We start from the raw sequence: 27,777 nt of genomic DNA, 5'->3' as shown, positions 1-27,777 counted from the left end.
TTTAAAATCATTTTTTTACATTAAAAAAACAGATTTTTTTTTATAAACTTGTTCTAACAAAGTCTTAGTCAAGACCTAGAATAAGATGATTACAATAAAATCCAACAGATTTTTTAACTTTATAGTGGGTTATAACGAGCATTTCCTTAGCTTGTTACACTTGTCCCACTTTCCCCTAAACTAGGTATATAAATCTTCGAAAAACTGTCTTGGCAAATGTTTAGGTTATAATAAGGACTATTTAGAAAAAATAGGTATACGGAACAATAATACAAGTTGAATTTCCAAAATACGCATTTTTCTTTTTAATGTTTTAAGGATGGTGCAAAACTGGTTCTGGAGATGAGATTAATATGATTTAAACTACTCAAATATTGTCGAATTAGTAGTTTATGCAACAAGCTGCAAAAAAAGGGTTTTTTCAGCACGAGTCGTACATTTATCCAACGAGGTTCACCGAGTTGGATAAATACGAAGAGTGCTGAAAAAATCAAGTTTTGCAACGAGTTCCATGCAACATTTTTTGCAATTCCAAAAAAACACACACTGAGTGAAATTTTATGTCAAATTTTCATGTATTTTGTCAATAAATCGTTTAAATCAAAAAAATGTAGAAAAGTGTTACTTTTCAGCATTTATTTTGAAAAGTGTTGCTATTCGATTCTGTTATTTTTGGTACAGAAAAGTAGGCTATTTCGTCGTTCAAGAATGACAGGAAAAGTGAGTAGTTTCACGACGGAATTGCAAAAACAAATTTTTGTCACATTTGTTGACATAATACACAGTTTTCAATATTTTATGTGATTTTTTTATAATCAAGCAAAACAATGTAACAATGTTTTTTTTTTTTTACATCAAAACATACGCAAGGATCTGGCATATACGCTCATGACGTTAAAAACAAACGCTTTAGAGGCCAAAGTGGCTCAAAAACTGCCATTTTTGACAAAATGTCTTTTTTACGAGTTAAATCCCATTTAAAATTGAAAGGCAAAGCGCCAGCTCCTGTTACGTCCAATCAAAGTCATATTTTGGCTTTAGGCTTAGTACACCCACCGGAACAATCTCTGAATGCTCGCCAAAAAGTAATTTTTGTTACGTCTTAATGTTAACATTATGAGAGGGCAGAGAAGGAGTTTTCCTTCTTTAAAAACTCGCATTGGCCCACCATTATTTTGCTTGAAATGTTTTTTTTCTGCAATTCAAAAATATTTCATGAAGAAAACGCATCCCTGCAAACATTATTTTCAAAAGCCCTTTCTTTTTTTAAAATTTGTTGATTTCACTGCTGTTACTGAGATACAGTCTTTTTAAGTTGAAATTTCGCTATTTCTTGGTTGAAAAACTTTTTTTTTAATTTTTTTGATCTATTTTATATTTTTTTGGAGTTTAAAAATGCAGCCCAATCTTTGAAAATGTCAAGAATTGTGTTTTTAAGCCCCTGTTAAAAGTTAAGCTTGATTAAAAAATTCCGAAATTATTTCATCGGAACGAACAGAAATTTGATTTGATTTGATGTGATGTTTTATCAACATGACCACAAAGATGACCTTTGTAGCGGTTGCCTAGAATTACAGTGGCTCAGACTTAAAGGGAGCATCTTCAAATTACTGCCGTATGAAGGGCCAAAAGGGAAATTTCACAAATGTTTCATTTTTCAACATTGAAAAGATGCAATAGTTTCCCAGATACCGCGAGTTGATAAATGGGAGATAATCATATGACACTGAAAAAACTACATTTTTTCCAAATTTGAACTATAGGAGGCTGTATCTCAGCAATCAGTGGTTCGATCAACAAAGTCTATGATTGAAAATTCTAGAAAATATTTTAGAAACCGGTCTCAACTGTCAAACTTGAACCAATCAACTGTTCACCAAAAGTAGCAAGTATTGTAATCGATCAGTACCGTAATCTGGGGTGAATCGGGACTACAGTCTGAATAGGGACAGCAGTTTTTAGAGCACTTAAAGCTTTTAAATTTGGAAATGGATGTACACATTTTGTTGGTCTGAGTCTGTTCTAAACGAAACCAACCAGAAAAATCAAAATATTGTGCTCCAACATGGTTAAAACGGCTGTCCCAATTCGCTCCATGTGTCCCGATTGACCCGAGTTTACAGTATAAATCATTTTTTTAGAATGCAGAAAAACTAATTATGCTAAATTACTTCTTTTGACATGGATAATGTTTCATCTGAATCAAAACATACAAAATTAAAAATCTCGTAAAAAAATGCTAAATTCTCTTTTGAAGAATGATGATTTTGAAAATGAAATTGCAAAAAATACTAAATTTGGTATACCACATAAAAATTGTTTTGATTCTTGTTTTGATCATTTTACATTGTAAATTTAATGAATACTAAATTGTGACTTACCCGGGCCCTCGCCGTCATAGTTGAAGTTCTTCAGGAACAGTGTGCGGGCGTCCACGGCATAAACCGAGCCGGACACTCCGTGGTGCAGCTGCGTCAGGTCGGCGATCTTTGTGCCGTAGTAGCCCTGCAATGCTTCCACATGTGACACGATACTACCTGTGGAAATAGAGAATTAAAAATAAGATGAGAAGTGAAATGTATTCTTTTGTTTTATTTGGTTGAAATTAATAATAATTTATCTCTTTTTTGATCATTTCGTCGACGTTAAACCCCAATTTCCGGATTGACCTCTGCCCGCGAGAGTTTTAAAAGCCCCAAATTACGAGTTCAAATTTCACTTTCTCATCGTTCCACCGTAGGAAGCCACGAGGTGGCCACATGGTCTCGAAGAGTGGGAAGAGGGGACCTACTACGATGATCATCACTACTAGATCCAGCTTGGCTGTAAACACCGCGACCGTAAAACAATCGGGTTAACGACTTCCACATGGCCGCTGAAAAGCGGGTCTGTGAAATGTAAACAAAGCGTAGCGCGCCATGTCAAATTGACAATTTCCCAAGTTGACGCGGATTGAAAGTGAAGTCGTCGCCGCCGCCGCCGCCGCGGTGAGAGGGACAATTACCCGCCGGCAATTAGAGGGGTTTGATTGGGGTTTTTTTTCGGTCTGTGTGACGACTTGGCTCAGGTGGAGGCACTGTGAGAAATGTAAATCAGACATATTTTATGTTCTAAAACTGTTTAACTTATTAGGGTTAAGTGCGGAAATTTCACTGATAGGCTGGCTTAAATAAATTTTAGTTTTTTTTTAAATATATTTTCACAGTGGCATTCTCAAAGATTGTTTTTCAAGCGAACGAAAGTCAACCATGAGCATCGCTTTAATCGAAACTCCTACTATCCATCGGAAGGGACGAGTAGGTCGATGACCGTCGTGGTTGATAGTAGCTTTTTCTACATGATTTGAATTCAGTTTTTATCAATCAGATCGCGGAAAGATTAGAGTTGTTGAATTGCAAGACATTATATAATATGCTGACAAAGTTTACACGGAGAAAAAAGCGTTCCCAAAATCGTGACCTCGAACAAAGTGTTCAAATCCTATGGTACGATTTTGAAAAAACGTACCTTGAAATTTCAACACTTTGTTCGTGGTTCCCTTTTTCATGAATGCTTGTTCACGATTTTGGGAACTCTATTTTCTCCGTGTACTAATCTAATCTAATCTTATCTAAAACAAACGCAGCCAGTCCGATGAAAGCATGCTGGAAAGTCTTGTGATTAGATTACGCCACAAGCACTTTTCTTGTCATTATTAATAATTGCAGTACATCCGAGAACACCCGAAAATGTATTGCAAAAATTAAAGCGGCCAGCCCTACTACGTTGTGTTTACCGCAGAGAGGATTCTGAGAACGGATCACATTTTACAGAATCTACAGGGGAGGAAGGATGCGTGGACATACCGTACCAAACGCTCCTGTTTACAGTTTCATATGTGTTTTGTATAATGTGTAAAGTGTAAAATATAGTGTGGTTATATAATCAATTAAATATAATAATGCAATATAAAGATCATTTAACAAAATCCCTTCACCAATATATAATAACCAAGCACCCAAGCACACAAACAGCGACACAAAAGAAATGAAAATGAGCATGCAAAAACAAGACAGCGCGTCCCCGTGGTCAGCGCACTAATCGGAACTCTATTTTCTCCGTGTACAGAAATTTATATTGCTCAGATTACCGCCATTGAATAATTTCTCAATTTCAGAACAGCTTGCGAAAATAGTGATATTCGGAAAATATAAGGTTCTCGTACGGATTTTAACTAACCTTGCCTTAAATGTGGAACGATCCCAACAAAATATTTGTTATGGAAATTTTGTAGAATGTTTTTTTTTTACTTTTTTACACGGAAAGGGCATCCATCGCCAAGCCAGCAGAAGGATTTTCGCTGAAACCAGCGGCAGAGCAAATTAAAATCCAGCAACTTAGTTCTGCTGATTTGTTTTCACTATTTACTGGTGAAAATAAGTGACAGCTGAAAATCTACCGTGATTCTACAGTTTAGTTCTCTACTCTCGCATAAATTCTACTGTAAAGGACAGTTGTCATTCTCACTCAGAGTTGATTGATGGAGATTTAACAAGCTCGTCATAACAAACAGACTTATGTTTTGAAAATGTTTCCAACAAACTTTCACTAATTGAGAAACATTTTTTTAACTTGTAAAACCATCCGACTCTCCAAATTTGCAAAAAAAAACGCAGATCCAATGTAAACAACCGCATGATTAGCGAAGTTTCTCCCAAAACCAGTAGAACAATCTTCTGTTTTACACGAGCTACTCAGGAATTTTTGGATTGATTTGGTGTCTTCGGCAAAGTTGTAGGTATGGATAAGGACTACACTGAAAAAGAATTATCCATGGTAAACTTTTTTGGTGATTTTTTTTATTTAACTTTTTGTTACTAGAACTTGATTTGCAATAAAAAATATATTATTTTAATTTTTTTTCATTTTCTGATATGTTTTAGGGGACATCAAATGCTAACAGAAATTTTCAGATTGAGCAAAAAATCTTCGACCGAGTTATGAATGTTTGATCCAATACTGATTTTATCAAAAAATCGAAGTACTGGTCGCAAAAATATTTCAAATGCATTTTCCGATGTAAAATCGAATTTGCAATCAAAAAGTACTTTAGTGAAACGTTTCCAAGTTAAATCCCAAGTAACATTTTTTTCCAGGAATTCTACAAGAGCTCTTCAAGATAGCTACAGCATAGCAGTTTGGACCGCGGTAGGATAAAATTCTCTTCAAAACTTCTTCAGGAGTTTGGAAGAGTACTTGAAGAGAGTTTTATCCTACCGCGGTCCAAACTGCTATGCTGTAGCTATCTTGAAGAGCTCTGTAGAACTCCTGGAAAAAAATGTTACTTGGGATCCATTTTAGGTAACTTTTTTGAAAAATAGTCTCAGTTATTTATTTTTTTTAAATTAGAGTCCATATTTGAAAAAAAAATGTTATGAAGCTGAGAAAATTCTCAATATTTTGCTTATTTGAACTTTCTTGATACGACCCTTAGTTGCTGAGATATTGCCATGCAAAGGTTTAAAAACAGGAAAATTGAAGTTTTCTAAGTCTCACCCAAACAACCCTCCATTTTCTATTGTCGATATCTCAGCAACTAATGGTCCGATTTTCAATGTTGAAATATGAAAAATTCGTAAAATTTTCCGTTCCGTTTTAAACGAAGACCAACATTTCAAAAGGGCCAAACATTCAATATAACGCCCTTTTAAAATGTTAGTCTTGGTTTAATTTTTTTTATATTTTTTTCAAAAAGATCGGAAAATTTCACGAATGTTTCATATTTTAACATTGAAAATCGGACCATTAGTTGCTAAGATATCGACATTAGAAAATGGTGTGTTGTTTGGGTGAGACTTAGAAAACATAAATTTTCCTGTTTTTAAACCTTTGCATGGCAATATCTCAGCAACGAAGGGTCGTATCAACAATGTTTAAAAATGCAAAATATAGAAAATTTTCTCAGCTTTTCAAAAATATATTTTTAAAAGGTGGGCAAATATGTGCATTGATTTAAAAAAATGAAAAACTGCGACTATTTTCAAAAAGTCACCTAAAAATGGATTTAACTTGAAAACGGTGCACTTTATCAAAATTACACTAAAGTACTTTTTGATTGCAAATCTGATTTTACATCGAAAAATGAAGTTAAAAAAATTTTGCGACCACTTTTTCGACTTAAGAAAAAATCAGTATTGATTCAAAAATTCATAACTCGCTCAAAGATTTTTTGCACAACCTGGAAATTTCTGAAAAGTTGGCATTAGATGTCCTCTTAAACATATAAAAAAAAATAAAATATTTTTTTTTTTGCAAATCAAGTTTTAGTGACAAAAAGTTAAATAAAAAATCACCAATTATTTTTTACCGTGTATAATTTTTTTCCAGTGTAGTCCGTATCCATACCTACAACTTTGCCGAAGACACCAAATCGATCAAAAAATTCCCTCAAAAGATACAGATTTTTGAATTTTCATGCATCATTTTTGTATGGCCAGCTGCCAAATTTGTATGGAAAATTATATGGACAAACTAATGATGCAAAATGGCTTCTTTGGGCATACCGAAGGCACCAAAAAAGTTTCAGTCGGATTAAAAAATACAAAAAATAAAATTTAAGAAAAAAGAACGACTTCGTAGAGAACTGCTCAGGTGTTAAATGCATTTAGAAAAAAAAACTTTTTTCATTCAAGTGTTGAAATCGTGGCCCATAATTTATATTTTTTACGTTTTTTGTGTTTGTTTTTATTTAAAAAAATGTAATTTTTCGTGATTTTTCTTTTCAGAAAAATGTAAGAATAAACTGCATCTCGCCGAAACAATTCGTCAGGCAAAAGAACCGGATAAACCAGATGAATCTATACAAAAAGAATCGAAATGACTGACTATATTAAAAGACTTTTCAAAAATCGTGAAACAAATTTAACCTCGTCTCAAAAACTGTTGTTGATTGATTTTAGTACCTGCTGAATAAATAACACAGTTCTGAATCAGCAACGTGATTTTTTCTAAAATGAAGGCTTTTATTTACTGATTTGCATCTGAATTTGTGGAGTTTCATATATTTTTGTGCAAATTTCAATTTGGTATGCAGTTCAGACTCGACTTTTCAATTTTCGATTATTCCAAGGTTTTTGTGGGACTTCGTATAATCGAAACATGAACAAAAGAAATTGCCTTTAATATTACCAAATGAAATGTCTCCATATTTGATTATCTTTTAAGAGTATTTCGGTTTCGGACAATACTTAAAGGATAACTTCACTGATTCATAAAACTAATAATAGCAAAAAAAAAAATTAAAAAAAAATGTTGATGAAATATTGATGTCATACCAAATTTAGTGCAAAAAAATAATAAATCTTACAGCCTTTTATTGAATACGCTTTGTTCTGCATCCCAGCCATAACATATAATTCAATAGTCCAATCTGCCCGAAAGTGAAAGCACCTCCAAATTGGCGCCGAGTTCCCCCAATTTCACACGTTTCTAACCGCGTCTGGCCGAAACCCGTGGGCACATTTCCGTTTCTCGGTTCCACGGCGTGGACGCCTCGGAAATCCGATGGGGCAATTTGAAAAACGATCACCAACGTCGTCGCTGTCTTGGATTGAAACGTGAGAAAATTGCCTCAAAGAATAACCACGGTTTTCCATTGTTTATTTTGTTTTGCTGTTGTTGTTACTGCAAATCGGGGAAGAATGAAAGGAAATCATCAAAACAGATTGGGTGAAGCTCTTTTGGGCATGAAGACGAAGAAGAAGGCAAATTGCCTAATCGAACCGCTAATCGTTTTGATTGATTGATTGTGTGGTCTCTCTGCGTTGATTGTTCCATCATCTGGGCAGCTTCGAATGAATCACGACGACGACGACGACCAAACTGCAATCTCGTTTGGAAAACAGCGGTGAGTTCAATGCCTCGGTTCAATGACTGCAGGAACTTCGCCTGAGGTTTCGTCCGACTCGAGATGATCGTTAGGTAACTCCAAGCACTTCGCACAACGATGCAATTCTAGCGATGCGCGTCACGCCAACCTGTTACGCTAGCGATACACACAGGCGAACATTAAAGCAGGAAACCGTACAATTGTTGTTGACCGATCGCAAGCCACACCAAGCAGTCGTCTTCCAAGCAACTTTGCGTTAGAACTCGCGGCAAATGTCAAGGTCTCGGAGTCTCAGCGAATTAAATTATAAATAAACAATAAAATTAAGAAGATAAACGATGCCGCGCGCGTCCGCGCCATATTGTCTGCAGAGATCGGATCTGGTTGATGAGATCGCCGCAAACCGGGTTGAAAATCCAGTTTTTTTTATTTCTTCTGCTTTAAAAAAGGCTTAAGCGCGCTTCATCTGTGGGGGGGTTTGAGCTGACAGCCGCCGTAGTCTTTGTCGGTGACCGATTTTTCGGCATGATTCTTCGCCAAATCTGCTGAATAATGGCCTCCCACAAGCCGCAGGAAACCTTGGGTTATGCAATTAGCTTGAGCTTTGCTGAGGATTTATGTTTTGAAAATAGAAGAATTTTCACCCGATTTTTTGTTATTGAATGACAGCTTGCCAATATTACATAACATAAATTGCAAAACTGACCCCTTGCACCACGATGACACAAATTACCTTCCCTGGATGACCCACACTGAATCGCTCAGTTTCAGGTGAATGTACACTATACGGTACTCAAGAGTCAACTCAGCACGAAAAAAAAAATGTCATAAACAAATTAATGTCAATCATGAAGTGCCGAGCTCTCCCTTTCACCATACGAGACCACATAATGAGTAAAATATCATCGGGAGTCAAACGAACCTCATTGCGTTGGTTGGTTAGCTGCCTTTGACCTTTTGATAAATCACCTCGGTGTCAGACCGTACAACTGCAAGAGAGGAGAACCCACCGCGGCCGGTTCGATGCATCTGGTCAGACTGGTTTTTGGACTTTGCCAGATTGGTGTGAGGCTTCTTTGCTTGCTGTTTCGCGAAAAATGTTTCAGAATGGTTTGTAAACTCCAATTTGCATAGCTTGTTATAGGTAATTAGTGACCGAACACAATTATTTAAAAATTGTGATTTGAATCACATTAAGAAATTCTTCTTTAACACTATAGACTATAATGATCACTAACACACTAGCCAATTTTAGCAATTTTATCTAATCTAATCAGACCCTAGCGCAGCCAATCTTTCGAAGGGATCCTGGAGAGTGCCTTAGGTTAGATGACGCCTAGCACTCTTCTTGTCATTTATTAACATTTGCAGTGCGGCATTGCATCGAAATGCATTGAAACATCACAAGCGTTAAAGCGGCCAGGCCTACTGCGTAAAGCCGTATCGCAGAGATGATTCGTAATTAGGTTGAGTTTGAGCACTGAGTGTTCGAACAACAACACAATTCTGAATCGACAGGGGAGGAAGAAGCGTGGGGACACACCACCATACGCTCCGAGATTTTGGTTGTATTCGTTAGGAGCACCATGCTAAGAAGGTTTGGTACTCCGGGACCCTCTGGGATGGGACATTGTATTTCCACGAATGCCCTTGACACTATTTGCCGTGGTTATAGCGCCACAACTCGCTCTCTGAAACAGTATTCCTAATCCAGCCCAAGCACACCAAGTCGTCAAGGCCTAGTGGTTAGCATTTTTGCTTACCAATCCAAAGGACGGAGGATCGAACCCCGCCTCGAGTGACTTTGATTTTTCGTTCATATTCATCATTTCAAATTTATGTGTTCTTATCTTTCTCGTTGGGAGCAGATGGGAATCGAACCCAAAACCATTCGCTTTCAAAGCGAACACCGTAACCAGACCTTCGGTGTGTTTTCTTGGGCTCTTATAAGAAATGTTTGGAGCCATCAGTTGTCAACATTTGAAAATGGTTTAAGTTTTAAGATATTGTTTTAGTTACATCGTTTCTAAAATTGGTCAAAGACAAAGTTGTTGGTTTCAGAAAAAATACACTGGAAGAAAAATACACGCCACTTCTAAGAAATTGTTTGGGTTTCAGGCAGGCCCGTAACCAGGGGAGTGGGCTTCGGGCTGAAGCCCCCCCTCCGAAATTTTTAGAAGACATATGGGAGAGAGGGAAGAAGAAGAAAAGAAGAAGAAAATTGGGATGGGATGGGAAGCAATAGCTGACTTCCCCAGCTACCATTTAACACTATGGGTTTTGTAAAATAGTTGCCTATTGCCTGGGAAATTACAAAAAAGGTGCAGTTGTCCAAATGCTTATGCGCCCTTTTCAAATGTTACTCCAGAATTATGGCTACACTCCTGGTTTCAGGTTTGAAAGTCAAAATTGAAGCTTTACAAAAAAAGTAGTCTTTAGCTTACATTTTTCGACTTTGCTTAAAAATACAAAAATCATTTATCAAAAACAGTTTTTTTTTCTAACGTGCACCAAACGTCACATAAAAAAAATGATCATCTTAGGTCTTATTCTTTTAATGGAAAGCGGATTATTTTTTTTAGGAATCGCTGGTTTTGTTAATTTTTAGGTAGTTTTGAATGGATTTGGAAATTGACCAAAAATGTATTTTTATGAGAATAGTCTAAAATGACATAAAATTGGAATTTTTGTCAAATTGTTTAGATTTTCACTATTAAGTTGAGCAGTATTTGGGTTCTCTACTTAATTTTATTTTGTCTGCGAGTTTTAAACAAAACTTCTTCTCATTAATTATCAAAATTGAAACACGTTAAAGTACCCTAAATTCACTATTTCTGGACCGGATGGAATAAATTAGATGAAATTTTGAGTGGAAACTTTCAGCATATGAGCAATTCTCTACCAAAACCGGAAATGGATTTTATTTGTATTTTTTGATTTGGCTCAAACTTTGTGGCGTAATATTCAATGTTTAGCCCTTTTAAAATGTTAGTCTTGATTTAAAAATTTTCAAAATATTTTTTTTCGAAGAGATCGGAAAATTTTACGAATGTTTCATGTATTAACATTGATAATCGGACCATTAATTGCTGAGATATCCTCATTAGAAAATGGTGGGTTATTTTGGTGAGATTTAGAAAACTTCAATTTTCGTGTTTCTTTTTCTTAAAGCGGCTCTATCTCAGCAACCCGAGGTCCAATCTTCAATGTCTCTTAGACAATTATAGGGGAGAGTGGGGAGACTTGATCCCCTTTTTTTGTATCGCACATAACTCTGTCAATTTATCACAAAACTATAAACTTTTTGCATGAATTGAAAGCTTAAACATTCATCTCTGTTTGGCTTATAAGGGTATTTCATCAGATGAACTCTTCGAATCATGCCAAGCGTTTTAAAAAAAATATTTTAAACCGGCATTTTAAAAATGTTAGGGGTAACTTGATCCCCCTTTCAACATTTTGAAGAAATCTTAAGCAAAATGTTTCTTATTCGTCCAAACTTTTAATTTTCTATAAGTTACAGCAATTTAACATAAAACCTGTACGTTTGTGTTCAAAATATAACAAGTTTAGTATGTAAAATATTTGAAAACTTAAAATATTATTTTTTAGACCAAAATTAATTATGTTTACAAAACCTGGAAATTTTTGTTTACAAAACTTTTGATAAAAGGTTCAAACTGCAGTTAGTTATGTACAACTATACTAAAGGAAACTATGTATGAAAACCCAGCCCAATTAATTAATCTTGAGGCTGATTCCAGTGACTGTAAAAATGCAGGGATCAAGTCTCCCTAAACGCACTTTTTTAAACAATTGATTGTAAAAATAGTATGACGATAAATTTAACATCAAATGCGTAAGGGTTTTGGAGTTGATAAGTTTATCAAACAATTCATGTATAAAAAATATTTTTTTGAATAATGTTTGAGTGTTTTCTATACATACTAAAACAAAGAAAAAAGATCTCTTGGAAGTTTTTGGCAGCTCGTTTTAGAAAAATGTGTGTAACTCAATCTAAACATTTTTTCAATTTTTTCCTTTGTTTTCTACAATGAGTTTTAGTTAATTTTGCACAACTCTCTAGAACAAAGCTAATTGTTTTACCCACATGCTGATGAGATACAGGCTTGGGATCAAGTGTCCCCGGGGATCAAGTCTCCCCACTCTCCCCTATAGCAAATTTTCTGAACTTCTCAAAAAAAATTTTTTTTGGAAATGGTTACTTATGGTCACTATTTTTAAAAATTGAAAAACTGCAAATATTTCGCTAAAATCAAACTTTTGGTGGCTATATCTTGAAAACGGAGCCCTCCCAGTCACGACGTTCTAGCAGGATTCTAGCAGAATTCTTAGAGAGCTGGATATTCTTAGAGCATTCTAGCAGAAATGTTCCACCTTGTCCCCTAAAACATATCAAAAAATCTCGAAAATCAAAAAATACGTATTTTGGGAAATTGAGTTTTAGTGCTAATTCTTTTTCCGTGTACCTATTTTTTTCTCAAAAGTCCTCAACAATACCTACAACTTTGCCGAAGACACCAAATTGATCAGAAAATTCACTCAAAAATTACAGCTGTTTGAATATTTACATACCATTTTTGTATGGACAGCAGCCAAAATTGTATGGAGACTTGTATGGGTGAACCAATGACACAAAATAGCATACTTGGCCATAGGGAAGGCCCCCACAAAGTTTGAGCCAAATCAAAAAATACAAATAAAATCCATTTCCGGTTTTGGTAGAGAGTTGCTCCTGTCAGAAATATTAAATCTATAAGATTGAAAAATGCAATGATGTTGCGCCATGAAAAAAATTCCAGTAACGAAATTGCCCACTTCTTACCGCCCAAAACAACAGTGTTGAATAGTTCATTATTGCACTCAGAAAGTAGAAATTTCAACTCTTCATTACACTCAAACCCCGGTGGATTGACAAAACCATACTAAAAAGTGAACGAACTGTCATTTTTTTACACGGATCTCAAGCGCTCTATAGAGTTATCTACGTGCGTATGTATTGCGTGTACGTACACGAAAAAGATTGAGGTTAAATTTTGTACAGTCCAGCAAAACAAATGGCGTGCTAGTGTGCGTGAGAGCGGGCTTAGATAACTCTATTAAAACAAATATATTGTAGTGTGTGTGAGCTCCATTTAAAAAGGGGTTTGATCAGTGTCAAGCCATCGGGGTTTCACCGTTTTGGTTTTTAGAGTTGGCCAAACGCACTGACGCCAAACTAATGCGTTTCATGGAAATTTAACAAACGTTTCACTAAAATTCATAACTTCGTAAGTATTTTCAGGAACTGCAAGAATTGTTCTGCACCTGACGTACTTATCAAACTCGGCAGAGCCTCTTTGCGTATACTTTTTTCAGAACTTTTTCTTGTTGTCTCGTTGTATGTCATACTCAGTGTTGCAAATGAGTGATAGAAAAGTTATCAATTGATTATCTCTGCACCAAAAAAATCCGAGAGTATAGCGGCCGTCACTATAGCTTGTGAGATCTCTTCTTGTGTCTCGTGATTCCCAGCGATGTCATTCTCTCTCTATCACTCCTCCCCTTTTCCTCGACTACGCTCTCTCACCGCGGAGTCTCTCAATCTCTCCGAAAACTGCAATGAGAGAACGCGAGATGGCAATTTGGAGCCGACCACGCATGACGTCTCGTTAAACTGCGTTTGCGAAATTGGTTTTGTGGCGGCTTTTATGGTTAAACGCTGTTGCGGTAAGATGATTGTGGAAGCGGGAATGAGAGAGAAAAGGAAAATGTCAATCGCGAGTGTGTAAACACGAAAACGTGTTCGGCTATTTTCGGCGCTGAGAGTTTCATTAAGGAGAGAAGAGCATTTGTATTTGAGGCATGAATATTCAGGCGGGATAATTGTAGTTGCTGAGAGCTGATATTTTGATATTTTAACAACCCTGGTCATACTGAAGGACTCAAATTTCTATGTTTGATGACACTAATTCCTTAAAGCAATTTCTGAAGGTGGCTACAAAATTGCCTCAAATTTTCTCCCAGTACGTGCATGATTCAATGAATGAATAAAAAGCCTTCTCACCGCTGCGTGACCGACCGGCTCGCAATCGAGGTTGAGTCGAGTTTTTCCTTCCACTCTTCCATTTTTTTAACCATATTTTTATTAATAAACTTATCGGAAACTGGTATTGGTCCATTATCTTTTTCTCATTTCCAGTTTTCTTTCGTTATCTTAATTTTCGCTTTGTTGATGTTCCACGCGCTCCAGAGGCTATCAGGGTTGCATTTTGTTCACTACCAATTAGCAAACGTGACAGCTCTCATATATATTTAATTTACACTTGTAAAGATTTTAAATTAGGCACTTTCGATAAACTAAAATGCGCCCCCTAATTGGTCGACATTTGTACAAATTAGATACAACCCTGCCACATTCGGGAAGATTCGATAAAAAGAAATGAAATAAAAAAATAATCTGCAGGTGTGAGCCCCAGAAAATTTGAATAAAACACCGATTTTTGGCCTTTACTTTGGTGCGGAACAATTATCACCTTCTTTTTTTGAGATTCAAGTTTTTTTTTCAACCTCTCCTTCTTAACGATCCAGCGTCGATATCTAAGCCTCGCGCCCGAGCAGCAGCCGCCAAAAGAAAGGAAAATCTGACCCATATTTTTCGCGCATTTTTATTCCGTCGCGGCTCTAAGCGCTCTGTCGGGGAGCTTCACGATCGGCTTAACGTGCGCGTGTCTGCCTGTGTGTGTGATTCGTGTACGATTCGGGAACGAGGCCGACGAGAGGAAAGGTAAAAAAAAAAAGCTCAAAAAAACATCACTCGACTCTTTCTCTATCTCTCACTTTGAAAGCGCTTTTATTTTCTTAATAACACGTTGATTGTTCCAGTTACGTGAGTGTGTGTGTTTGCGTGCGGATCTGGATTAGCGTTGAAAACGAATGTTGATTTTTCGAATGTTTTTGTTCAAAACGTTAATCAGGTTGGTTTGAGGCCGGGATCGGCTGTGGAATAACTAAAAAGCTTTAACAACAGGGAATCAACGTTCCATTCCTATTTAAAATGCAATTAAAATGAAATTTTCCGAATTACACTTTGTAGTTTATTTAATTTTGGAAAATTCACTGATCTCAATATATTCCTAAGGTTCGTCGCTTGAACACTTGATGGAAGTCTTTAGAGCCCAAATTGTTTTATTGTCGTAAAATTGATGTGCAACAAGCTTTAGAAACTTTTGATAGTTTGTTTAAGAATTGCAAAAAAACTTAGGCCAAAAATTAAAATAAAGAGATTGCGTTGTAAGTAAAAGACAAAAATGTTTTCTAGAAAATCGTCAAAAAAGAGGGAGTTGCCAAAAATAGAGAGGAAATTATGACTTCTTCAAAAATCGATGGATGAACGTTATAGTTAAATTCCAGTAAAAAAATAGATTTTTTGAAATGCAAAAATCAGAATAAATTTCACCGTCAATCGCTGATTTTTATAAACTGTAAATTTCTCTTTTCCTCTAACTAGCTAATTCGAAGCTTATTTTGTAACTTTCTTCCTTCATTAGATGCACTCGATTCGTTAAGCACCTGCAAACTCAGTTCCCAACTTTGAATTAATCAGCAGTTGAAAGGTAGTCCACATCTCAGCTTAGGATAGTAACTTCACAGAAGTAATGCTTAAACAACGAAATAAATGAAATGAAATGAAACAAAACTGTAAATTTATTCCGCTTTCATAAACAAAAATTCGAATTTCAATAGTTACTTTCAAGCAATGCCATACTCAAGTAACATTTTTTCCAGGAAAATTTCTTCAGGAGTTTGGAAGAATACTTGAAGAGAGTTTTATCCTACCGCGGTCCAAACTGCTATGCTATAGCTATCTTGAAGAGCTCTTGTAGAACTACTGGAAAAAAATGTTAAAATGTTACTGCAGTGGGCAAAAACGGGTGAAAAAAACGGATCTTTTGATGCCGTCAGTTTCTGCATATCAAAAGTATCATTTTTAATGTAAAAAATTACGAGGAATCGATTGGTGATACTCTTATTAGCGGCAAATAACGGGAAGTGGTCCATTTTACCCCATTCAGCCTTTTTAAGGTGTTTTTCTCGAATATCTTCAACTGCCGTAGTTTGCCACACTTCTAAAGTATCTTATTTAATGTAAAAAAATCACGAGAAATCGATTGGAGACACTCTCAATGGCGGCAAATGACGGCAAGGGCCCATTTTGCCCCATTTACCCCCTTTTTATGTAGGGGAGAGTGGGGAGACTTGATCCCCTTTTTTTGTATCGCACATAACTCTGTCAATTTTTCACAAAACTATGATCTTTTTGCATGCATTGAAAGCTTAAACATTCAACTATGTTTGGCTGATAAGGGTATTTCATCAGATAAACTCTTAGAAAAATGCCAAGCGTTTTAAATAAATATTTTAAACCGGCATTTTCAAAATGTTGGGGGTAATTTGATCCCCCTTTCAACATTTTGAAGAAATCTTAAGCAAAATGTTTCTTATTAATCCAAACTTTTAATTTTCTATAAGATACAGCAATTTCACATTAAACCTGTACGTTTGTGTTCAAAATATAACAAGTTTAGCATGTAAAATATTTAAAAACTTAAAATTTTTCTTTTTTAAACCAAAATTGAGCATGTTTTCAAAAGCTGGTCATTTTTGTTTACAAAACTTTTGAAAAATGGTTCAAACTGCAGTTAGTTATGTACAACTATACTGAAGGAAACTATGTACGAAAACCCAGCCAAATTATTTAATCTTGAGGCTGATTCTAGTGACTGTAAAAATGCAGGGATCAAGTCTCCCCTAAACGCACTTTTATAAACAATTGATTGTAAAAATAGTATGACTATAAATTTAACGCCAAATGCGTAAGGGTTTTGGAGTTGATATGTTTATCAAACAATTCATGTATGAAACATATTTTTTTTGAATAATTTTTGAGTGTTTTCTATACTTATTTAAACAAAGAAAAAAGATCTCTTGGAAGTTTTTTGCAGCACTTCTTCGAAAAATTTCTGTAACTCAATCTAAACATTTTTTAATTTTTTTCTTTGTTTTCTACAATGAGTTTTAGTCAATTTCGCACAACTTTCTAGAACAAAGCTAATTGTTTTACCCACATGCTGACGAGATACAGGCTTGGGATCAAGTCTCCCCGGGGATCAAGTCTCCCCACTCTCCCCTATTTTCTTTAATATCTTGAATTGCTGTAATTTTCTACAGTTTAAAAGTATGTTGCCCATTTTACCCCAGTTACCCAATTTTATGTGTTTTTCATCAATATCTTGAAATGATATTATTTCCTACAGTTTGAACGTGAGCAATTCTCTACAAAACCGGCCGATTTCGACCATTTTTATTTTTTGTATTTTTTGATTTGGCTCAAACTTTGTGGGGGCCTTGCCTATGACCAAAGAAGCCATTTTGCATCATTAGTTTGTCCATATAAATTTCCATACAAATTTGGCAGCTGTTCATACAAAAATGGTACGTAAATATTCGAAAATCTGTAACTTTTGAAGGAATTTTTTGATCAATTTGGTGTCTTCGGCAAAGTTGTAGGTATTGTTAAGGACTATTTAGAAAAAATAGGTACACGGAAAAAAATTTCCCGATTTTGTATTAACTTTTTTCACAAAACTCAAATTCCCAAAATACGTATTTTTGATTTTCGAGATTTTTGATATGTTTTAGGACAAATCCGCAACTTTTGAGCCATAGAGAAACATGGTCAAAATCTGCCGCCGAGTTATGATTTTGAAAACTGGTGATTTTGGAAAAATCGAAATTTCATACATAAAATTTTTGACCTCATTTTTATGCAAAATTGAATTTGCAATCGAAAATTACTTTACAGATTTTTGATAAAGGGCCCCGTTTTCAAGATATAGCCACCGAAAGTTTGATTTCAGCGAAATATTTGCAGTTTTTCGATTTTTAAAAATAGTGACCATGAGTGACCATTTCTAAAAATATTTTTTTTTAAAAGTTCAGAAAATTTGCTATAAAATTGTCAAAGAGACATCGAAGATTGGACCTCTGGTTGTTGAGATACAGCGGCTAAAAGAAAAAGAAACACGAAAATTGAAGTTTTCTAAGTCTCACCAAAACAGCCCATGATTTTCTAATGACGATATCTCAGCAACTAATGGTTCAATTTTCAATGTTAATACATGAAACATTCGTGAAATTTTCCGATCTTTTCGAAAAAAATATTTTGAAAAAAATTAAATCAAGACTAACATTTTAAAAGGGCCAAACATTGAATATTATGCCCATTTGAAATGTTAGTCTTGATTTAAAAATTTTCAAAATATTTTTTTCGAAGAGATCGGAAAATTTCACGAATGTTTCATGTACAAACATTGAAAATTGAACCATTAATTGCTGAGATATCGTCATTAGAAAATCGTGGGCTGTTTGGGTGAGACTTAGAAAACTTCAATTTTCGTGTTTCTTTTTCTTTTAGCCGCTGTATCTCAACAACCAGAGGTCCAATCTTCGATGTCTCTTAGACAATTTTATAGCAAATTTTCTGAACTTTTCAAAAAAAACATTTTTAGAGATGGTCACTCATGGTCACTATTTTTAAAAATCGAAAAACCGCAAATATTTCGTTGAAATCAAACTTTCGGTGGCTATATCTTGAAAACGGGGCCCTTTATCAAAAAATCTGTAAAGTAATTTTCGATTGCAAATTCAATTTTGCATAAAAAAATGAGGTCAAAAAAATTTTATGTATGAAATTTCGATTTTTTCCAAAAATCACCAGTTTTTCAAAAACCATAACTCGGCGGCAGATTTTGACCATGTTTCTCTATGGCTCAAAAGTTGCGGATTTTTGTCCCTAAAACATATCAAAAATCTCGAAAATCAAAAATACGTATTTTGGGAATTTGAGTTTTTGTGAAAAAGTTAATAAAAAATCGGGAAATTTTTTTCCGTGTACCTATTTTTTCTAAATAGTCCTTAACAATACCTACAACTTTGCCGAAGACACCAAATTGATCAAAAAATTCCTTCAAAAGTTACAGATTTTCGAATATTCACGTACCATTTTTGTATGAACAGCTGCCAAATTTGTATGGAAATTTATATGGACAAACTAATGATGCAAAATGGCTTCTTTGGTCATAGGGAAGGCCCCCACAAAGTTTGAGCCAAATCAAAAAATACAAATAAAATCCATTTCCGGTTTTGGTAGAGAATTGCTCACGTATATTATTTTATTAAGGAAATCATGAGAAAACGATTGGTGATGTTCTCATGAACGTTTGCTCCATTTACTCCATTTTATGTGTTTTCTTGAATATCTTGAATTGCCGTGGTTTCCCTAAGCTATTAAAAAAAATTAATACAAAACATCGCGTGGAATCGATTGGGCACACTCTAACTTACGGAAAATGGCGACAAGGGCCTACTTTGCCCCATTTCATTGTATTGAACGTTTTGTGATTTCCTATGTTATTTACAATGCATTGTACGTTCAAGATATTCACGAAAAACATCTCAAGAGGGAGTAAATGGGGCAAAAGCGCCCTTGTCGCCATTTGTCGCAAATTAGAGTGTTTGCAATCAATTTCTCGTGATTTTCTGCATGAAATAACATTTATTTAATGTTTAGGAAATCACGGCAGTTCAATATACTAAAGAGAACGCATAAAAAAGGGGTAAATAGAGCAAAATAGGCCCTTCTCGTCGTTTGCCGTTGATGAGAACGCCACCAATAGTTTATGCGTGATTTTCTGAATAAAATAACTTTTTTTTTAAATTTGGGAAACCACCGCAATTCAAGATATTAAAGAAAATACAAGATATGCAGTAGATGGGGCAAAACGGGCCTTTGCCGTCGTTTGCCGTTTATGAGAACACCACGACTCGATTCCTCGTGATTTTTTACATAAAATAATATACGTTTAAACTAAAGGAAATTGTGTCATTTCAAGATATTTACGAAAAACACATTTAAAGGGTTAAATGGGGCAAAATGGGCTATGCCCAGGGATGCCAGATACACAGATTTGTCTGTGATTTGTCTGTGACTTTTGAGCTTGTGTCAGAAATTTTTTGAGGTGCACAGACTTTTAAAAAACTTCATTAAATTAACCCTCTCACGCCCATGGTTACTCCAGAGCACCAAAACTTTGAACTCAAATATCTCGGAACTGACACAACTTTTCATGATGCTTTAAGTTGCAGGTGTTCATGTAGAATGTATACTAACATCTCCCCAAATTTCATCAAATTTGGTTAAGCACAAGCAAAGTTACAGTGTGAAATGTAAACAAAAATGGGCCAATTTTAGGGAAATTAATAAGACCTGTTTTCGAAAGCCCGTAAAAAATACCAAACACAAAATTTTATGAAACAAAAAATGTTTTGCTATCATTTGAACCTTGGGCATGAACCCCTGTGAATAACATTGTGAGTTTGGACAGGTTTTAAGTGTTTTTCAACCTTTTTCATTTGGTGCACCAGAGCACCACCTAGGCATATGAGCAACTAAATATTCAGGAGCACTTTTTTCTAAATTACAGAAAAAGCTTATTTTTATCAAAACAAAAGTTTATAAACGTTTTGACTATTCATAAACAAGACAAAACATTGTTATTAGACCGATAATTTTATTATTTTCCTCATTTTTCATGAAAATGGTTGTTTGTGGGTTTTGAATGAGCCAATCAAAGAAACCTGAAAATGCAGAGATTTTAGAATTTGTAGTTAATACTTCAGAAATATGGTCTTACAGCAAAGAATAAGTAGTTTTTAACACATTTCGAAGCGTTTTCAAACAAATGAACCAATAGATTTGAAGAAAACGAGATTTTGTTGTTTAAAAAAAAGTTGCTCATCTTTCTGATGGTGCTCTGGTGCACCACTTCAAATTCTACTTTTTTGCCTCAATTCGATGTTTGTGGGTCAAAGTAAAGTATTTCCTGCATTATTGTACCAAAATTAAGCCATTTACTATTTTTACGATAAGCAAACAGCTCTGGGCGTTAGAGGGTTAATATTTAGTCATCTTTTTTGTCGAAACTTATTTCGTTAGTCTTCAAATGCTTAAAAACGCAATTTCTGATGGATTTCAATGACTGTGAATTGATATATTTGAATTTTAGACAAATGCACAGACATACACAGACTTTTTTACAGACATTTTAAAAAACCAAGTAGCATCCCTGGCTATGCCGTCATTTGCCTCCAATGAGAGTGTTACCAATCGATTTCTTGTGATTTTTTTAAAAATAAAATAGTGTATTTTCAAAGTGTAAAATCAACGGCAATTAAAGATTTTGACGAAAAACACATAAAATGGGGTAACTGGGGCAAAATGTGTCCTTGCTGTCATTTGCAGCCAATAAAAATGATTCCTCGCGATTTTCTACAAATAATGGCATACTTTTAAACTGTAGGAAACTACAGCAATCCAAGATATTAAAGAAAAACACACGAAAAGGGGATAAATGGGGCAAAATGGGCCCTTGCCGTCATTTGCCGCCATTGAGAGTGTCACCAATCGATTTATCGTGATTTTTTACATAAAATAAGACAAACTACGGCAGTTGGAGATATTCGAGAAAAACACCTTAAAAAAGGCTAAATGGGGTAAAATGGACCAATGATGGGATCATTTGCCGCTACTGAGAGAACCATCAATCGATTCCTCGTAATTTTTTACATTAAAAATGATACTTTTGATAGGCAGAAACTGACGGCCTCAAAAGATTCGTTTTTTCACCCGTTTTTGCCCACTTTGCAATATTTTATAAATGTGAATATAAGTGTTTTGGGTTTCATTTCTTGGCCATTAGGCTGGTACAAATTTTATTTATATATTCCCAGATCATTTTGGAACAAATCGGAGCTAAATTATGGTATGAGAAAAAAATACTTGATTTTTTTCGTGTTATGACTATCCAAAGAGGACTTTGGTCTCTAGCGAAGACTTGGGACAATCGGGTCTGGACTGTATTAATTCAGACACCTTAACTGCCACTGATTGCATAAATGACCCATATGCATTTTCATCACTTTTGAGTTATTGATGCAGTTTGATTCAAAATTGCGATAAACAAAATGTAATAGGACTGTTATCTGATTTATTGACAATAAATTACAATTACAACAACTAGAACTTTTCAGCACTGGTACTGAAAGGTATAGATTTTCTAATTTGTTGTTTTTAGTAGATAATAGTAGGCCATTTCGTCTAGAATGACAGGAAAAGTAAAAAGTTAACGACAGAATTGCAAAAAACAATAAAAAATATACACATATTTTTTTCATTGCAAAAGCATTTTTCAATTTGTTTGCAATAGATATAGTTTTCAAAATATCAAATATTAACGATTTTTTGCGAAAAAACATAACATCGAGATTGTAAAAATATAAAATATTTTGTAACAAGTCCAAACATGCTAGATATGATTATCTACGCAGGAAAATGCATTTAAAACTGTGCTCAGTTATTGAGACTTGTATTTACGTTAAAATTTTGAAGTTTTTTTTTGAAAAGAAAATATTTAAGGCTGAAAAAATATATTTTGAAATTGATTTAAGATGAAGAGTTTTCACTCATATTATTTAAACAGTGCAAATCATCCAATGTTTGGTACCTCAAGATTTTTTTAACCATTTTTTATATTTTTAATACTATGAGAACTTTCAACAGAATTTGTGATTTTACCTCTGAAGTATTGTTTATAAAAGTATTAATAAAAAAAAATACAATATATTAGATTAAGGATCGGGTTCAAAAAAGGGTTTCAACAATTTGCAAAAGAAGAAAAACATTTTCCCTGGTTGATGCGAGGACATTGAACAACTCTTTCGATTCTTTTTCAAGAATTCAGCAAAACGTTTTTCAATTTTTTTCAACTTCAGGTTTGCGTGTGCGATAAATCTTTTAAAGGAATGATTTGAGACCTATTTTCATCCCCTTCTCAGCTTTCCAAACTTGTTTTCGTATTTTCAAGTTGACTTATTCAACAAAGTCCCATAAATGCACATTCCATCGGCGCACCAACTTCGAAACTTTCCAACCCAATCTTGCACTCCCCAAACTGCACTTCAGGCACGAACCCCAAGCGCCAGCAATTGACCCAAATAAGCGTTCGTAAACGTGGTAGATTTTCCTTTTTTTTTTCTCGCTCGCCATCAACTCTTCAAGTCCATCTATCTAGCTTTCTGTCCAAAGTGACACCATTCCGGCTCCTCCCGCTCGCGTTGCTTTGCGATAGCTTTTGACTTGCACCATGATTACGATATGAGTAATGATCTCCGCGGCGTTGGCGACCAACCAGCTAAACCTGCTTCCCCACCCAGACTTACATATCGCAAGTACTGCTCCGACCGAAAAGCCTCCCCGTCTGGACAGCATCTTAACGGTTCTTCACGGTCGCCGTCCTACTCCAGTTCCTTGGTTCGTTGATCCCAAGTTGCCACCACTGCACTTCTTCTTCTTCTTCTTCTTCTTTGGATTTTCTTCCTCGGCGTACCTTCACTTGGTCACTGTCACTTTCCCAAAAAGCGCGCACCCCTCTCCGATCCGGAACCACCGGACGACCACTTTCCGTTTCACGACCTGTTACGCGAAGGCCACTCTCCCCTAAAACTGTCACACTCCTGCCCCGACCGATCCTCTCGAACTTGATCGCGGCCAAGTCCCGTTGGAAATCGACGCGCACTTCTTCTAAGTCACCTCACCTAATCCAACAACCAAGTTCCTTGATGGGACCCCAAGCCGTGCTGCACGGGGGGAGGGAAAAGAGCCCAGTTCCAATTGATCCGCACCGTTCGAAAGCTCGCACCAGACTAAACCCAGCCGCGGCGTTGCGGGAAATTATGTAGACTCGCGGATCGGCTCCCCCGACGACGACGACGGGTCTTCCCGAAGTGGCGGTCGGGCAGAGAAAAAAAGCTCCGATCTCGGCGCGACCCTGCTGCAGCGACGATCGTCACAAGGTTTTGGGATGCTGCGTCGATCGGCAAAAAAAAAATCAGACGATCACAGACGCGAGCGCGTTGACGCGCGCAGAGCTTCTTCAGAGGTTCTGGGCGATGAATTTTGGCAAACTTTTTGCAGGTAGTGCTGCTGCAAAATGGCGACTTTCTCGCGCATGATCGCGTACTCTCTTGCATAATCTCGTCAACGACCAACGGTGCTGCGTCTTCATGTCTTCAGGAGGATCCCGTTGGTTCTGCCCAAGAGGTACCTTCCCCGTCTGTGTGCTATTCAATGCAAATAAGCCGTGTCAAAGCTTCGTCTCATGGCAGCGCACAATGCGATGCGTTGCTGGAGAAGATGAGCGGGCAAGTTCTACGCAGCAGCAGCAGCAGAAGCAAGTCACAGTTCTATAGAGGGTGGGAGATTTCAGCTCAACTTGCTAATTGGACGTAATTGGATTGGTGTGCAGGTGGTGAGGGGGAGGACGGAGAGGAAGCACTGAGACAATCCAATCACCAGAATAAATATAGCGTGGTCACGCAAACTTGGGCTTAGCTGCGTCTCGTAGACGAGGAGGAACCTCCTCTCAAAGTTGGAACATGACTGTTTGTCTGTTTGCTTCCGCTTCCCATGGAAGGTCTCTTGGTTAAGAAGAAGACAAATATAACTCAAATGCACAATCTAGAATTGAGATATTTTAGGTCAATTTAAGATGAAAATAATAGCAATTATAACAGTTAGATTGAATCAACGCTACCTGCAGAAAAATGTTTTCTAGAATCAGCCTTTACGAGGTTTGTTTCAACAAAAATTTTGTTGAATTATAATCAACGCCGATTTTGCGTTGAAACAAACCTTGATTTTCTCAATTCCACAAAAATATTTTGTTGTTTTGAAAAAGTTGCTTTGACGTTTAGCAAACAAAAATCTTAATTTTCAAATCAACAATATGTTTAGTTGATTCAAATATGCTTTATTTTTCTGCGTGTATATTTTCTTTTTTTCAATACACAGAATTAAAAAAAAGTATCAAATTCCTAAATTCTAGGAATTTCGCCTCCTTTCCTTATTCAGTAATCCAAAAAACCCGACTACTAAATTAGGAAAAGTGGCACAATTCCAGGATTTAAGGAATTTGGTACTTTTTTTTTATTTCAGTGTATCTTTGAATCTGATCAATGAAAATAAAATGTTTTGAACGAAAAAAAAGCATTATCAACAAAAATTTTCAAAAAAGTCCGATATTCAAATTTTGTACGTTAATTCCCGAATCAACTGAATTTGAATGCTGCAAAATTATTTATTTTGGGCCATTTAGAGGAATGAGTATTCTGAGGGATAAGGTAGATTCTTCAATTTGTTTGGTTTGTTTGAATATCAACAGCACAGTTTATTTGTAAAATTTTATTTTGGCCGGATGACGAGATAGCGCTTTGGTGTCTTCAAAAAAGTTGTAGAGAACACTATTCTGAGCAACTTTGCTGAAGAGCACAAAGCTCTATCTTCAAACGGGAAGTTTCTAGAGCCATTTTTGTAATTTAGGTTGAAGTGTTTATGAAAAAATGAGTTTTTTGAATTTATTTACTCAGGCTTGTGTCGTAGTGAGTTGGTGTCTTCTAGACATTTGTAGAACTTATTAAAACACACATTTATCTTCCAAGAGAGCGAAAATCAGACCTTCAAAACGAAAGTTATAGCCAAAATACGACGAAAAAGACGCCATTTTGAAATGTGAATAACTCGAAAAGGTGGTAGAGTTTGACTTCGCTCTTAGAAGCATCTGAAAGTACACATTCTAGAGTACATATGCTGAAAATATCTCGGAGGTCTTTTTTGTTTAACTTATTTAATCTCAATTTGAAAATGAGCATTTTTTAATAGTTTTTTGCCCATAACTTTTGACAGAATTGACCAAAATTAATTTTTCAAGAATAAAAATGTTCATTTTGACAAGCTCTACAATTGCCTAGAAGGGCTCAAAAATGTAAAAAAGATCTAGTGGTTGTAAAAGAAGAAACAAGTTTTGGCTGAAATATTTCAGAAATAAATTCAATTATTTTGTTGATTCCTGAAATATTTCAGCCAAAACTTGTTTCTTCTTTTACAACCACTAGATCATTTTGTACAATTTTGGGCCCTTCTAGACAATTGTAGAGCTTGTCAAAATGAACATTTTTATTTTTGAAAAATTAATTTTGGTCAATTCTATCAAAAGTTATGGGTAAAAAACGATTAAAAATGCTCATTTTCGAATTGAGATTAAATAAGTTAAACAAAAAAGACCTCCGAGATATTTTCAGCATATGTACTCTAGAATGAGTACTTTCAGATGCTTTTAAGAGCGAGGTCAAACTCTACCACCTTTTCGAGTTATTCACATTTCAAAATGGCGTCTTTTTCGTCGTATTTTGGCTATAACTTTAGTTTTAAAAGTCTGATTTTCGCTCTCTTGGAAGATAAATGTGTGTTTTAATAAGCTCTACAAATGTCTAGAAGACACCAACTCACTACGACACAAGCCTGAGTAAATAAATTCAAAAAACTCATTTTTACATAAACACTTCAACTTAAATTACAAAAATGGCTTTAGAAACTTCCCGTTTGAAGATAGAGCTTTGTGCTCTTCAGCAAAGTTGCTCAGAATAGTGTTCTCTACAACTTTTTTGAAGACACCAAAGCGCTATCTCGTCATCCAGCCAAAATAAAAATTCTGAACCACCCTAAAATTTGGACCACCCTAATTTTCACCATACCAAAAGATGCCCCAATTGACCCTGATCATTTGTCCCGAAGACACCAAAGCTCTAAATCTTCACGTGTGGCCGCTATCAATTTTGTCACGCTAGATTTCGGTTTCGGACCACTGTGCACGGGTGAATGCCAGACACGAAACCGAGCCGACGAGCCGACGCGTAGCTTGGTGCGCTGAACCAAACTACCAACACACAAATGGGTTCGGGCTCGTACCGAAGCTAGAACGATTAGAGAATAAGCAAGAAAAAAAAAAGAAAAACAGAAGAATGAGCATGCGGCTTCAGAACGAATAGCTGCTTGCGTCGTGTTTGCGTTCACTTAAGCATAGCATTGATTGTCATGATAGGCGATGTGTGATGAACGAGCAATCGATAGGGCAACTTGTACAAAAAGGGGGTGTAGTATCAAAACTCTATACGCGCCAGCATTACCCGTGTCTGCATGTGAAGCTTGACAACTGGTCGACGAGACGTCGATCGTCCATGATTTTTTGCAGATTTTTCGAATGAATATTTCTCGAGAAATTATTGGATTACGTAGCTTGATTTTGAGTCGGAGCCAAAAGCAAATCCTATGTCTTTCTTGAGTAAGAAAGGCAAAAATAGAAATTTTCTAAAATCTGAACGGCAAATCCGATTGAAGTAAAATTTGTTTAAGAAGCTCGATAATGGTCTGGATTATGAAATGGAGAAAAATATTTGGATAAAATGCCAAAGGGATAGTTTTGGAATTTGGTGAAAAATTGGCTTTTACCTTCTTTAGGGGTTTTTTCCCTCACATTAAATTAGTCCAACAGTTCTAAATCAAGAACCACATAACCAACATGAATGAAAATTTGGGAGGATGTAGGGCTCGAAAAATGCAATTTTTCGGATAAATAAACGATCTGAACATTTCAATTGTCGACCGACTTTTTGTTAGAAAACCACCTGATCAGGTGAAAACATATTCCGAGTCCCCTAAAGCAATGGATAAATTCAAATTTGGTACGGAACTGGTTCAGGTTCAGCACATCCCCTTTCAAATGCGCCCAAGAGAGCTTAAATCCATTATAAGGGCTCTGAGAAACCCCCCCTTTTGCAAATCATGTTTAAGTGACAGAAAGTGTAGTTAAAAATCATTAAAGGAGAATGGGCAAATTTGTATGGGAGCTGGTCCAAGGATGTACACGAACGGGACCAACTTTTTTCGAAAGATCTCG

At 35.8% G+C, this 27,777-nt stretch overlaps 1 protein-coding gene across 1 annotated transcript in view; it reads right to left on the bottom strand.

Annotated features, from left to right (window-relative positions):
• The window catches only part of LOC6047921 (protein Skeletor, isoforms B/C), a 33,331-nt gene extending 9,600 nt beyond the window's left edge, over positions 1-23,731 (bottom strand). Inside the window, 2 exon segments of the mRNA XM_038259972.1 lie at positions 2,382-2,537; positions 23,207-23,731. Of these exon segments, the coding sequence (XP_038115900.1) occupies positions 2,382-2,537; positions 23,207-23,255 (205 nt within the window). The 5' untranslated portion in view covers positions 23,256-23,731.
• Positions 23,732-27,777: the final 4,046 nt, after the last annotated feature.

This window comes from Culex quinquefasciatus, chromosome 1 (assembly GCF_015732765.1).
Source record: "Culex quinquefasciatus strain JHB chromosome 1, VPISU_Cqui_1.0_pri_paternal, whole genome shotgun sequence".
Classification (NCBI taxonomy): domain Eukaryota; kingdom Metazoa; phylum Arthropoda; class Insecta; order Diptera; family Culicidae; genus Culex; species Culex quinquefasciatus.
This window is presented reverse-complemented; position numbering and strand designations above follow the sequence as displayed.